Source organism: Cucurbita maxima, unplaced genomic scaffold (assembly GCF_002738345.1).
Source record: "Cucurbita maxima cultivar Rimu unplaced genomic scaffold, Cmax_1.0 Cma_Scf00004, whole genome shotgun sequence".
Taxonomy (NCBI): domain Eukaryota; kingdom Viridiplantae; phylum Streptophyta; class Magnoliopsida; order Cucurbitales; family Cucurbitaceae; genus Cucurbita; species Cucurbita maxima.
In genome coordinates this window covers 1,528,216-1,542,507 of record NW_019272020.1, presented here as the reverse complement: position 1 = coordinate 1,542,507, position 14,292 = coordinate 1,528,216, and the positions used below count along the sequence as shown (strand labels likewise).

General features: G+C 35.9%; 2 protein-coding genes across 6 annotated transcripts; both read left to right on the top strand.

Moving 5' to 3' along the window:
* Window positions 1-50: 50 nt before the first annotated feature.
* LOC111478779 (probable 3-deoxy-D-manno-octulosonic acid transferase, mitochondrial) lies at window positions 51-5,511 on the top strand. Of its 5 annotated transcripts, none has more exons than XR_002717547.1 (13): window positions 51-270; window positions 345-438; window positions 689-731; window positions 1,438-1,560; window positions 1,712-1,831; window positions 1,912-1,990; window positions 2,222-2,338; window positions 2,795-2,892; window positions 3,365-3,455; window positions 4,150-4,269; window positions 4,359-4,429; window positions 4,504-4,772; window positions 5,105-5,197. XR_002717547.1 is itself a non-coding variant. In XM_023123232.1 (13 exons), exons 1-13 carry the CDS (start codon window positions 72-74, stop codon window positions 5,493-5,495), a joined length of 1,437 nt encoding a protein of 478 aa, XP_022979000.1. In that variant the 5' UTR covers window positions 51-71; the 3' UTR covers window positions 5,496-5,511. The 5 variants fall into 5 exon arrangements, 4 of the variants coding, with proteins under 4 accessions (XP_022979000.1, XP_022978999.1, XP_022979001.1 ...); XM_023123232.1 differs by lacking the exon at window positions 4,504-4,772 and adding an exon at window positions 5,408-5,511 and having other exon boundaries at window positions 5,105-5,298; XM_023123231.1 differs by lacking the exon at window positions 4,504-4,772 and adding an exon at window positions 5,408-5,511 and having other exon boundaries at window positions 5,096-5,298.
* A 2,621-nt stretch (window positions 5,512-8,132) lies between these two features.
* Window positions 8,133-14,124, top strand: LOC111477988 (pyruvate kinase 1, cytosolic). Its single transcript, XM_023122025.1, has 16 exons — window positions 8,133-8,412; window positions 8,607-8,703; window positions 8,825-8,922; window positions 9,029-9,184; window positions 9,555-9,632; window positions 9,915-10,046; window positions 10,152-10,232; window positions 10,322-10,391; window positions 10,561-10,652; window positions 10,820-10,964; window positions 11,476-11,564; window positions 11,865-11,960; window positions 12,081-12,148; window positions 12,257-12,356; window positions 13,054-13,113; window positions 13,629-14,124. Exons 1-16 carry the CDS (start codon window positions 8,344-8,346, stop codon window positions 13,779-13,781), a joined length of 1,584 nt encoding a protein of 527 aa, XP_022977793.1. The 5' UTR covers window positions 8,133-8,343; the 3' UTR covers window positions 13,782-14,124.
* Window positions 14,125-14,292: the final 168 nt, after the last annotated feature.

The window sequence follows — 14,292 nt, the reverse complement described above, 5'->3', positions numbered from 1 at the left end:
CATGTTTGTGTTGAATCAACCTGTCGTTCTCTCTCGATTACCGGCACGGATTCTTGTAGCAGACCGGAAGAATGGCGGCAACGAAGGGGAAGATACTTTACAAGGTATATAGAGCGTTGAGCTACGGACTGTCGCCATTGCTGTATCTTCATCTCCGATGGCGAGTGCTTCGTGGCCTCGAGCACCCTCTCCGATGGCCGGAGCGTCTTGGTCGCCCTTCCCATGCTCGCCCTCCCGGTCCGCTTCTCTGGTTTCACGCCGTCTCTTTAGGTTCGTTCTCTATTACCATACCATTTCCTTCTCCAGACAGAGAAATTCGGAATTAACCATACTGCGTTGTGCAGGAGAAAGTTTGGCTACGATTCCTATAATCAAGCAATGCATTCTGAGGAGGCCTGATTTGAACATTTTGATGACAACAACCACTTATTCTGCCTTGTAAGAATCGATGTTATTTGATTTTCTTTTTAAGTTTTAACATTGTTAGTTCTTCTTTTCTGTAAACGAGCGAGTGCTTACTTTCTAGACATTTCTCACGGAGAAATCCGACCTGATTTCATGGTGGAATTATAAGCTTAGCTGAAAATAGGTACACTAGTATCGTTTCTGGACAGAATTATGTAGCTATACATAAAAGGGAACATGAAAAGTCTGTAAGACGACGTAATTATATTTTCTTCTTGTGCAGTCAGGTAGTGAAGAATTGTCTTCCTACCGGTGTCATATATCAGGTACTCCTTTTACATTCCCTCTCTTAACCGAAAGTGTTGTTGGATCAATTTTCTTTCCATAATAGAGATCTGAAACGATGTATGTAATGCTGGTCCTTTATGTTTATGAACTATCCCTCTGTATTTTTCTAAAACATATCTTCCGATTTTGTGATACCACATGTTTTCGGTGGAGTGGTTAACACTTCAGTTTGATGTATGATGAAGAACATTTTTTTTCTTGGGCACATAGAGTTGCTGTCTGTTGACTGTTTTCTTTTCTTGGAGAATTATCGGATGTAGGGCCAAGAGGAATGCCGTGATATTGCTTAAGCACAAAACCTATAAATCCTCAAATTTATCCCATGTTTACCCATTGACTGTTCTTAAGAAGTTCGATTTGTCAAAGCATGATTATGTTTACAACTAAGTCATTCTTAATATCTAAATGTGATCCAGATCGGTGAGAATATTTCTTGCCATGTATCAAAACTTCTTGGTTTCAATTATTTTCCTAGTTGTTTGACGCTCAGTACACAATAACTTCAAAGTATAATAATCCAAAATATTAAATTCTTCTCTCTCTCTCTCTCTCTCTCTCTCTCTCTCGTAGGTGACATATTTTCCCTTTCTTAAAACTAATCATTTTTGTACTTTGTGGTTTTGACATGCCCTAGGCTATCCAGATTTACTTTCCATGGTATTCACATTTTTTTGTACAAATCAGTTTGCCCCACTTGATACAGCTGCTGCCATAGACACTTTCATTGCACATTGGAAACCTAAAGTTATTATTCTGATGGAGAGTGAACTTTGGCCTAATCTTATCTTGGGTGCTTCACAGCATGGTGTAAGTTGTGTCTTGTCATTTAGACATGATTATCTTGATCATGGAATCGTTTTATTTTAATAATATTTATTCTATTTTAAATGATTCTACTCAGAAAGTCAAATTTGGTATTGATGCGTGTGATTTTTACATTCGCTCTTACTCTCTTCAGATTACTATGGCATTGTTAAATGCTAGGATGTCAGCTACGTCTTTTAAGCATTGGTCAATTCCAGTGTTTATTCCCCTGATTTCTTTAATGCTATCAAAGTTCTCATTGATTCTCCCATTGGTATGGACCTTCACACTTTCCTTATTATAACTGTTTTTTTTTTTTTTTAATTGGGTCATTTATCTTGTTTTTTGTTTTAGAGCAACCTACAGGCCATCCGGTTCCAGCTACTGCAGGCTCCACCACCGATCATCAGTTTTGCTGGTGATCTGAAATTTGGTACATAATCAACCTTTTTCTTTTAATATGGTGGAACAAAAATTATGTTTTATGTAATGAATGCACAGTCGGTTTGTCAACTGTTATTGGACAAGAATGGGATCGGTGTAATCACCTTTTTAATAAAAAAATCAAACCACATTATTTTCACTATTACTTTCACTGAATTTGATCAGCGTGCTTTTGCTATTTGAACTATAAATTACTGTTGGATTTTGATTTTCTTTTCAGCCGTTGAAGATATTGGAATGTCAGTGGCAGAGATAAAAAAGGTTGAAGATCTAAGAGCACAATTGGCCCAAAGACAAGTTTGGATGGCCTCATCCATACATAGAGGCGAAGAAGAAGGTTAATTTCTCCTATATTTTATTTTCTCCCATAAAATCAAGTTATGCATGCATAACTACTTCTAATGTTAGTTTTGATGCTGTGGCATTTCTGTGATTTTCTTGTTCAAATCTGCTAAAGAGCAAGTTATTTCCCCTTAGCTTTTGCATCCATAGAGAAATGCCGCAAATGCTTTTGCAATTTACACTTTGATGTGTGTTTTAAATTTGACATATTGTTTGCTTTATGCAATCTCTCTCGAGTTAATATTTCTTGATGTTGAACTCTATTATGATGGTAAGTGCATAGTTGAATAGTTCGATAGCGGTATCTTGGAACATTAGTTTTTTGTTTTGGAGATCCAAATAGGTGAGTTGATTGCGTGTGGCAAAATCATGCATTGCTGTAACAGAACATAGAAATGAATTTTAATGCCCTGTAATGAAATTAATATTGGTTACGTTTCTCATTCTGCAGTTATACTTGAAGTTCACAAAATGCTCTTAGAAGCACACCCAAATATAGTCACTATTATTGTTCCTCGACATCCAATGCATGGAAAAGAGATTGCTCTAGTAGGTTTCTTATACTTTGTGTTTGTGCTTTTTACACAGTATTGATAATGATAATTAGACAATCTTTTATGAAAGATACAGTTATGTCTGATAGCTCCTGTTACTAAGTCTTGTCAGTCTCACCAATTACTTCGATCATTAAATATAATGTGGGGGTTTTTTCATTCATTTTCTTTGAGATGTTTATGCCCTCAAAGAGTTTTCCAAAGTTAAATATGCTGGTGAGTCATGTGAAAGATACTTGATGCGGGAAAAAAATCCTTAAATTAACTCTTTGATCAACGACTATATTTCAAGCAAAAGGTTTGGTAATGGAATATCTATAAATGACCGTTCTATGTCAAACAACTATACGAGACTGGAATTTTACTTGTTAATTTTCTTCGTCAGTATAACCTTTGACATATGTGGGGCTCTATTTTGACGATTAGCTCCAGGTTTGATTTTGGTATTGCCATTTTAATTAGCACAGGAAATGCAGAAAGAAGGGCAGAATGTAGCTTTGAGATCTCAAGGTGAAAACATCACATCAGGAACGAATGTGTATGTTGTAGACACATTAGGTATGCAATATCGATACCATATGGTGTTTCATTCGAATGTTTACTTGAATTCATTCTCTCTCTTTAGAAGTGAGCTTCTAAGATACTAGGTATATAAAGATATAGTCTATGAGCTTTGTTAATTATTGTACTGAATAGAGGGTCATGTCCATAGCTTTAGAGGGAAAACCTCTGGTCAAGTTTTTCAGATAGGATGGTGACCCATAATGAATGAGACACATAATATATACACTATCTTTCTTTATGTTTTGGTAACAAAGGTATTTTCCATCAAAAGTAGAAATGCAAAAAGGGTAATTGAGGAAACTAATTGCTTGAACGGTAAATGCTACCATTTCTTTCTCACCATATATACCAAATTAAGGATTTTGAAAAATCTCCTTCCAGAAATTCATTGAGGAACATTCTTATAGGAACTTAGCGACATCTTTTAAGAGGCACCGATTGAAACTGAGAATTCTTAAAAGGTGCATTTAACTACAATTGTGATGAATTTCTTGTAAATCAGCAACTGTACATTTCAGAGTAACTTTAACATCAATGGCATGCCACAGTCAAATCTTATCATCTGATTTTGTGGGCCCAAGGAATAAATATATTTTCTGGATCTTGTACTGTTAATTTCAAAGCTTAGGAGGGATGTATTGGTTACTTTTGGATAAATCTTCTAATGTGATTTCCACGTGCAATTTAGGTGAACTAAGATATTTGTATGGAATAACTTCCATTGCTGTGGTTGGAGGATCCTTCTTGCCTGGTCTTGCTGGTCACAACATATCAGAAGCTGCTGCAGCTGGTTGTGCTGTTTTGACTGGTGAGTATTTGCTGCCGTTGTCTTTATGATCTGTACTCATCATCCTTGAATGTCCTGTTCTCAGGGACTTGTTCCTTTTCCTCTGCCAGGTCCATATATTGCCCATTTCTCAAGCATGGTGGCTAAAATGCAGCAGTTTAATCCAATGTCAGTTTTGCAGGTGAACAGAAAATATTTTACCTCTTTACATTTCCCTTTTATTTCTCTGAAAGGAATTCTCTGGCTTGGATTCAGATATTGGGCGTTTTCTTTGAGTCATTGGAATATTTCAAGTTTGGTCATCTATCCCTGACGACATCTCATATTAGTCCAAGACTCCAAGTATTAACTGTCGGGATTTTAACTTTAAGATCTTGATACGGCCTTCAAATGCCGGTTAATTTGATTTTGGATGATAGTTCTTCTGGTTTGATGACGGGTTCATATGAATAGTTGGTGTGAAATTTTCCACCATTCTCCATCAGGGTAAATATGTCGATGCCTGCTTCTATAAGAAACTAAAGGTGATAGTTATCACTTGGTAATTGTACTGCTGATTTCTTAGACAATTGGGAAGGTCTATGTAACTTCCTCCCCTTCTTTTATATATTTGATTAGTTCAATGAAATGCTGTTATTTTTCTAAAAAAATTTAAAATTACCAATGGGGCTCAGACTACAACTCATTACAAATCTCCGAAACAATGGCTATGTTATTTTAATATTGAACTTGGCTCTTCCTGACGTAGCTGTAGAAAGTAGCAAAACAAATGTTTCTTAAAAGATCTGAACTTTCTTCCTTGACCATTGCTGACTGGTCTTTAGTATGAAATCTCACTTATATTCAGCTGATTCAGGTTCATGGAAAACTGGACCTTGCAGAGGCTCTCAGAAATCTCCTTGGAGATGACAAAGTTTTGGAAGCTCATCGATTGGCCGCAAAACATGCGCAGCAAGCTTTGGCGTGTGGCATCATTGTAGGTACTTGGAATTCACTACATTCCAATGTTCTGAGAAGTGCGTTTGGTGTAGATGACGTACACAAATGCAGGTGAAAATTGCTTGAACATCAGTGGTATGATCTTTATACTCAATGAAAAGTTAGTTGCATTTTTTTAATTATTAATTTTGATAATCAAACCTTCCCTTTCTTTATATAGTGACTGTTGGCCTCACATGAAAATTGCCAGCCTTGTCATCTTTGCACATGTAAGGATGCCAGAACTTTCAATTCAGCCATTACGCTAAACGACGAACTTCATCATAAACTTTTTTTTTTTTTAATAAATAATCATAAATTTCCTTTTTGCTTCTAATATTTTAATGATATTAATATAATATTTAGAAAAACAAGACTGACCATATCCATCATTAATATAATATTTGAATAGATATTAAGTGGTTTATTTATTTTTTAAAAAGAGTTATTAAATGTTCGTTTTTTACGCAAAATTTGATTTATTGAATGAATTGAGTTTTTTTTTTTTTTAAAGATTTTTATTGCTTTTTGTTGGATTATAACGGCATATAAGGTTAAAAAAAAATGGAATAAAGTTTAGGGCATTATTTTCAAGATTGAGACACCTCATCAAATTTACAAATTTATATTAATTTCCCTTTTTTTGATAAACTCTAGTAGGGTTTTTATAATTTAGATTTGTGCGCATTTGGACGCATACGTGTTACGCAAGTTTTCCGCGGCGCGGTTTCCCAGCACCCCAATTTCTCACCGCATCCACACCAACTACTCCATTTTTCGCGATAATTTGAAATTATTTATTTAGATTAAATTATATAAAATACCTCTAACTCCTCTATTTATGTTAGAAAATAACAAGACCCTGAAACTTTTTTTGAAAATTTTTTAAAAATATATATTTCTTATAGTTCTTGACCGTCATTATTAATAAAATGTATTTCTAAATTTTCATTAATATTTTTAAAATTAAAATACCTTTTAAAGTTAATTAATTTAATAAAAATAGTTAATATTTTGTTTGGATGTGTTAGACGAACAGACTCTCCACAATGGTATGCTCTCATACTTTGCTTTGGGCTTTCCAAAAGGCCAAACCAATAGAGTTAGTACTCCTCACTTATAAACTCATGATCATCCAACACCTCCCCTCGAACAAAGTACGCCTCCTCTTAATCGAGGCTTGACTCCTTTGGAGTCTTAGTCATTTTTTTCTTTTTTGAGTCCTTTGTTCGACATTCGAGGATTTGCCAATATATTGGCACGGCTAAGTTTAAGGCATGGCTCTGATACCATGTTAGACGAACACGACTCAATCCTTTGTTCGACATTCGAGGATTTGTCAATATATTAGCACGACTAAGTTTAGGGCATGACTCTGATACCATGTTAGACGAACACGACTCTTCACAATGGTATGATATTGTCCCCTTTGAGCATAAGCTCTCATGGCTTTGCTTTGGCTTCTCAAAAGGCCTCAAACCAATGAAGTTAGTATTCCTCACTTATAAACCCATGATCATTTCCTAAATTAACCGATGTGGAACTTTTATCATCGAACGGGATGTTAAAAAAAACTATTTCTACAATCAAAGTATAATACACATCAGTTAATTATAGCATATGAACTAAATTAAAATTTTAAATGATTGAAATTAAGATATTTGTTTAAAAAAAGTAAAAAATATATATATTGACAGACAAATAATGACGTAATATAACAAAGTACAAAGTTAAATTATAGTTTTAGAAAACGATAAAGGAATTATTTTTTTAAGTTAAAGGAACAATAAGAGAGTGTGATGTGATATAAAAAAAGCATAGAAAATGATAGCCCTGTTGACAAATGAAATGGCAACCCACACACTTGTTTTTTTTAAATAGGGGAAAGAACAAAATTACGGACGATTCTTCCCACCCTCGGTACTTAATTTATGGACATGACTCTGATATCACTCGAAAGAGATAAAGACCATCGAAATATCTTGACAGCTATATTATTTTATCCTTTTTATAATATAATTCCATCGTAACTCTAATACCACTTGTAAGACATCGAACATTTTACATATTCCCGCAATAGTATGGTTACGATGAGATCCCACATCGGTTGGGAGGAAAACAAAACATTATTCATTTTTTTTTATAAGGGTGTGAAAACCTCTGTGTAGCAGACACGTTTTAAAAAACTTGAAAAAAAGTCTGAAAGAAAAAGACAAAAAAGGACAATACATGTTAACAGTGGACTTTAGCAGTTATAAATGGAATCACAGCTAGACACGAGATGCCAACGAAGAGGTTGAGTCCCAAAGAAGAGTGGACATGAGGCGGCATGTCAGCAAAGGAGTGGATTAGGGATTCCCACATTGATTGGAAAAGGGAATGAGTGCCAACGAGAAAACTGGGCCCAAGGGGAGGATTGTGAGATTCTTGGGTAGGAAAACGAAACATTATTTATTTTTCATAAGGATGTGCAGACCTCTCTTTAATAAGTGCATTTTAAAAACTTTGAGAGGAAGCCTAAAAGTTAGAAACCCGCTCCAAAATTCTTTAGCCATTGGCTCGAGGAGCCTTCAACCCGTGGGCGCAGACATGCTAGTTTCAATCTCATGTCCCTAAACCCTTTTAAAAAATTAATTTATATTCATCAAATTTTACGCTATAATCACTTGAATTGGGTCCAATATTAAAGTTGCTCAATACTTATTTTATTTTAATTAAAATGTGGTCTTACAATTTTACCCTCTAACCCTAACCAAGAAACAATATCTTCCACGTATCCCAGTTCTAACCACAAGTAGGTTAGAAGAGTAATTTTATAATTTTGTTAGGAATTTCTGAAGTGAATTTTTCGCGAGATTGGTAAAAGAAAAGAGTAAGGGAAGAGAAGTTGAAAAATATAATTCGGAATTTGGTTGGCAGTTTCCTGTGGAAAGCGCAGAACCAGGTTTTCTCTCGTTCCGCTCTCGGAGTCAGAGGTAGAAAGTGTCTCATCCCCAAGGCATATTCCACGATCCTCCCTTCGATTGTTGATTTATTCCCTTCTTCCTCCGATTTCAATTCTGTTTTTATTTCTTCTTTCAAGTTCTTCTCCATCACCGCCGATTACACTCATCAAAGATGCATTCCAATCACTTGCTTCTCGAGGAGCCTATTCGCATGGCTTCCATCCTTGAGCCATCCAAGGCTGTAAGTTTCCCTACCCTTTTCATGTCCTCGATTCGTCTTGGATCTATCAAGCTGTTTTATTTGATTCTCAATACCTGATATGTGTCGTTCTCGATTGTTTTTGTTTTCTTTTTGGGGGGTAAAGATGTTCTTTCCACTCGCGATTCATCGTTGTTATTTTGTTTGTTTTATTGATGTTTTTTTTTTCCCCTCAGAGTTTCTTTCCTGCTATGACCAAGATCGTTGGGACTCTTGGTCCAAGGTCTCGATCTGTTGAGATAATCTCTGGTTGTCTGAAGGCTGGAATGTCGGGTATGCTTATTGCTTTTTTTTTTTTTTTTCCCCCCTCTCCTTTCGAATCTGCCTCTTTTCATGGCTTATTTTGATAGTTTGTGTTTCTAAATTCCAATTACTTTTGTTTTCCTTGTGATAGTTGCTCGTTTCGACTTTTCATGGGGTAACCCTGAATATCATCAGGAGACTTTGGAAAATTTGAAAGCGGCCGTTAAGAGCACCAAGAAGCTTTGCGCTGTATGTTATAGTTATAGTCGCCCTTACACCCAATCAAGAAAGCTTTGCGCTGTATGTTATAGTTGTAAAGGAAAAAAACTGATGCGATGCCTTCTGCTCTTCTCAGGTTATGCTCGACACTGTTGGCCCTGAGTTGCAAGTAATAAATAAAACTGAGAAATCCATTTCACTTCAGGAAGATGCCATAGTCGTCCTTACGCCCAATCAAGATCTTGAGGCGACTTCAGAGCTCTTGCCTATTAACTTTACAGGACTTTCAAAGGTATCAACTTCATACTGCTGTTATTTTCATGAAGTCTGTCTTGTTGTTAGAGTAATAATGAGTTCGATGTTATTTAGTCTGGCATTGTTAGTTGGATTTGCTGTTGGAAGTTAGCACTTGGTCTCTTGATGTCATTGTGATGCCTTATTAAAATAGGCTTTCACTAAAAAATCTGAAATACTCAAGAAATTAATCTAATTTAATTCAAACGTTTCATTCAATATTCGTTTTCTTTTCTTTCCAGTTTTACCGATTGCTTCTAGCACATCTGAAATTGTGCAATTTTTATGAATTATATAGTTCTCCAACTTGGCCGTTCAACTTCGATTGATTTTAGTGATTTTCATCAGAAAGTTAATACTATTTGCAGGCTGTGAAGAAAGGAGACACTATTTTCGTGGGTCAGTACCTTTTCACTGGAAGTGAATCAACTTCTGCATGGCTTGAGGTAAGGAAAACTTCTAGCATCTGTTACCAATTCTTTTCCTCCTTGTTTAGTTAGTTCAGAGTTAGACGTTAAAACTATGGCTCTTCTAGATAGTGGCTTCATTTCATGTTTTTGTGTGAGATTTGAATATGTACTTGTCTGGAGGATTTCCAGTTAGGAAAATATAGTTTACGGTTTACCACATAAAATTCATAATATTCTTTATTGCAGACTTCTTTTGAATATCATGTAGAAGAAATGACTTTGTTCATGGTTGTGTTTTTTTGCTGTCAACATGATTAGGTATCTGAAGTCAAAGGCGATGATGTTGTTTGTGTAATTAAGAACTCTGCCACTTTGGCTGGATCACTGTTCACTTTGCATGGCTCTCAAATTCATATTAATCTTCCTACACTTTCTCAGGAGGATAAGGAGGTGGGTGAACTTTCTGATTTACACTTTGTCATTTTCCTTGAGGACTTTATTGATTACCAACCATTGGTACTTAACAGTTAACATTGCTTATTGTGTTAATTTCAGGTTATTTCTAGTTGGGGAGTGCAAAACAAAATTGATTTCCTCTCATTATCATATACTAGACATGCTGAAGATGTTCGACAAGTATATTCCTTTACATTAATCTCTCTCTCTCTTGCCTCTCTTACTAGATCATTTAAGTCACATAGATGACTTTTATGTTGTATATACAGGCTCGTGAATTCCTTTCTAAGTTAGGTGACCTTAGCCAAACCCAAATCTTTGCCAAGATTGAANGGGGGGGGGGGGGGGGGGGGGGGGGGGGGGGGGGGGGGGGGGGGGGGGGGGGGGGGGGGGGGGGGGGGGGGGGGGGGGGGGGGGGGGGGGGGGGGGGGGGGGGGGGGGGGGGGGGGGGGGGGGGGGTATATTCATGACGATTTGCACATTTTCATATTTCCACGATCCATTTTGTAGGGATTAACCCATTTTGATGAGATTCTACAAGAAGCAGATGGTATTATTCTATCCCGTGGGAATTTGGGTATCGACCTCCCACCCGAGAAGGTTAGTTTCCTTCTTTACAATCTCAAAATAAACTACAATATTCTCCTCATAAATCCTGTTCACTTATTGATGGTCTTGATCCGATCTTTATTTTTCTCTCACTTGTGATCTTAAGGATCTATTATTTATGATAGACTTCTTTCTGATCACTTCTCCATATGTTGCAGGTGTTTTTATTTCAGAAAGCTGCACTTTACAAGTGTAACATGGCTGGAAAGCCTGCTGTGGTTACTCGTGTTGTGGACAGTATGACCAACAATTTAAGACCTACTCGTGCAGAAGCTACTGATGTTGCAAATGCGGTCCTTGATGGTAAGTCATACATGAAAAGTATACCATGTTTAGTTTTTATGATATTTATCCTTGTCCTGAAATCGTTGGTTTACAGCCTAAAATACGGGTGAACTCTTTGAAATTTGGTTCTCAATTACTCTCTTTCTCCCTCTTTCTTTCATTTTTAACTTCTATTTTATTTGGCTTATATTAATTATTTCTATGTAGTTAAGTTTCCATTTACTTGTCAACATTTTCTTGGATCAAAGGATTTGTCATCAATATGAGGGGAAAATTTTTATTTTCCCAAAATAATGTAAAAATGTTGATTAAATGTCGAGAAATATTAGAAATGTGGACAGAATGTTAGACAATAGGAATACAAATACCAGTGTTGGTTATTTGTAACCTATTTAAGGGATGCCAATTTTATTTATGAATTCAAACTATTTAAAGAGTTTGTGTGATCTTAGTGGTTCTTTGTAATATCTTTTGACATGAATGATTTCATTGAAGTTCCATAACATTAACACTATTCACACGGATACAGGGAGTGATGCAATTCTTCTGGGGGCTGAGACTTTGCGTGGACTGTATCCAGTAGAGACTATTTCTACTGTTGGTAGGATTTGTGCTGAGGTAAAAAACACGTAATAATTGGAGATCTATATGGTACTTGTTCTCTTCAGCTTTTGTATTTTTGTTCTTGATGTTTATACCCTGCAATTTAGTCAACATTTTAAAATTTTTTGGAGAAAGATGCATGTGAATTTTGACCGCTCTCTGCTAGGCCTAATGGATGAACTAAGAGAGTCATTATTGTGAACTTGAAGGATTTGTGGATTTATCATCATCTGTATAATTTTTATTTATTTTTTCTCTTTCAAAGTATTTATACTTTCTTGCTCCCTGGGTGCTCTCGTTTCCAAAAAAATGCAGTCTGATAAGGTGTTCAATCAAGACTTGTACTTCAAGAAAACTGTCAAATTTGTTGGGGAACCTATGACACACTTGGAATCCATTGCCTCCTCAGCGGTATTGACTTATAATTCTGGTTATTGTACATATTATTTTCAATGGATTTAGCAATGATCTTTTTATATTGTTATAGTTCTACCATGGTTTTCATATGCAATGGGTTTATTCTGTTTTTAGGTCAGGGCTGCCATTAAGGTGAAGGCTTCAGTTATTATTTGCTTCACTTCATCTGGAAGAGCTGCAAGGTATCAGAGTTTGGGAGTCCAGTGTTGGTCTCCAAACAAACTGAAGTTCTTTTAAAATTTTTGTAGCCAATTATTTAAGAGATCTAAACTTGCTATACAAATATGCAGATTAATTGCTAAATATAGGCCCACAATGCCGGTTATATCTGTTGTCATTCCTAGGCTGAAGACAAATCAGTTAAGGTGGAGCTTTACTGGAGCATTTGAGGTATGCCTTGTATCATTTTGTGCCGTTGTTTCCCACAGCTGTCATCTCATTAAGTGATTCGTACACATATTTTAACAAATAAAAATTTCCCGCGCTTGGGGTGGTTGAGGATTTAGTTAGGGAGCCTTTTTATGCATTTTACCTCAGTTCTAACTACTAGTCGGTGAACTGTTCAGTTCTGTCTTGCTATTGTGGCCTCTTTTTCTTGTGCATTTCAAAAACAATTATCAGAATACTGAAGAGGAAGCGGTAGACATAATTTCGAACTTATTGACTATGTATTAGAATTGATATACTGTCTCAGATTCATCCCGGCAAAGTTTATGTTCAAAGGCGATTAAAATAATTATGATATGTACGGCATATAGTTTCTGCTTTCATGTCTTGGATTAGCTTGTGTATCAATTGTTCTACATAGTTGTTGGATATTCGTTATCCATACTTTAGGCATGTGTAGAAGGGATTGTATAATTCTCTCTTTTGTTTTAAGGTAAGTATTAACGCGCAATATGAAGTCGTGTATTTGTATAGACCTAACTGAATGACATCAGATTAACTATCATCTGTTATTATCTGCACTTCATGTCATTGATTTCGAACATTTCCCAAAATGGCAAAATTTTGGATCTGTTGTTTTAACTACTTAAATTGGTAATTTCTATTTTTGGTGGTGTTATTTGGTATTGGTCTATTTCAGGCTAGGCAGTCTTTGATAGTAAGAGGCCTCTTCCCTATGCTTGCTGATCCACGACATCCTGTAAGTTCCGTTTTCCATTTATTCTACATGATGGATAATGTAAATGGTGCTTTTAGTTTTATATCTGAATCTGCTTTCTCATTTGTGATCCTTTAATAAGGTCAGACTGGTAAAAGTAGATGCATTTAGCTTCGAAATTATTCACAAGGATTTGATTGTTGGTCTATACCTGTTTTGCTTTTGAACAAAATTAATTGCGATTTTCCGGGCCCTTCACTTGACACCAGAAAAGGAGCATGTGCACGTACAATGTAGGATATACAATGGAACAAAACCTCTAGAAAAGGTTTGAAGTCACCAATAAATGAGGGGGGGGCCCTTTGTTGAGAATGAATGAATGGCTACATTTATTATGGACTTGCATGATAAATAATCATATAGACGTGAGAAATGTGCATTTATTTTATCACGAACTTTGTGTACAGGGAAATTTTCCCATGTGTACTGCAATGCATATTAACAATGGACTTCCAACTGATTTATGGTTTCCCATTGTATTTATGGCTTGGTGGTAGGCGGAGTCTACTAGCGCAACAAATGAGTCAGTTCTAAAGGTTGCTCTGGATCATGGGAAAGCATATGGAGTAATTAAGTCGCATGACCGAGTTGTTGTTTGTCAGAAGGTTGGGGATGCATCTGTGGTAAAGATTATCGAGCTTGAAGATTGAAATGACCTTTCCAGATAATTTTTTTCTGCTAATTTTTTGAAGTGACCGTTTTCTTGGTGCTATCCACCACCATGAGGTATAATCATGAATTAATACATGGTTTTGTTGGAGATTGAGGAGATCTGATAAGTGAGAAAATGTAAAATGACTCAAGAAAACATTGTTAACTTTCCCAAATTTAGAAGCCATGGTGTACATGGCAAATCTTAATTTATTCACAACTTGTTCAACCAATGCCCAATTCATGATTTCCGGGTAGTTTCATTTCTTGATCATGCACTGAATTGTTCTTTCTTTGTAGTTTTGAGATTTTCATGTTGCTATAGAAAAATCTGTGCCATTCTCTTTGAAATCATATTGTAGAACAGTTGTTGAAGACCCGACCTAAGCAATGAAGTCACCAGTTGACTGTAAGTCATTTATATACCTTTTTCTTATTGCAAGTCATTTATAAGCTTTAAGGGTCATGTCTGACATTTACAGTAGTAATTAGTAAGGGACCATAAGAATC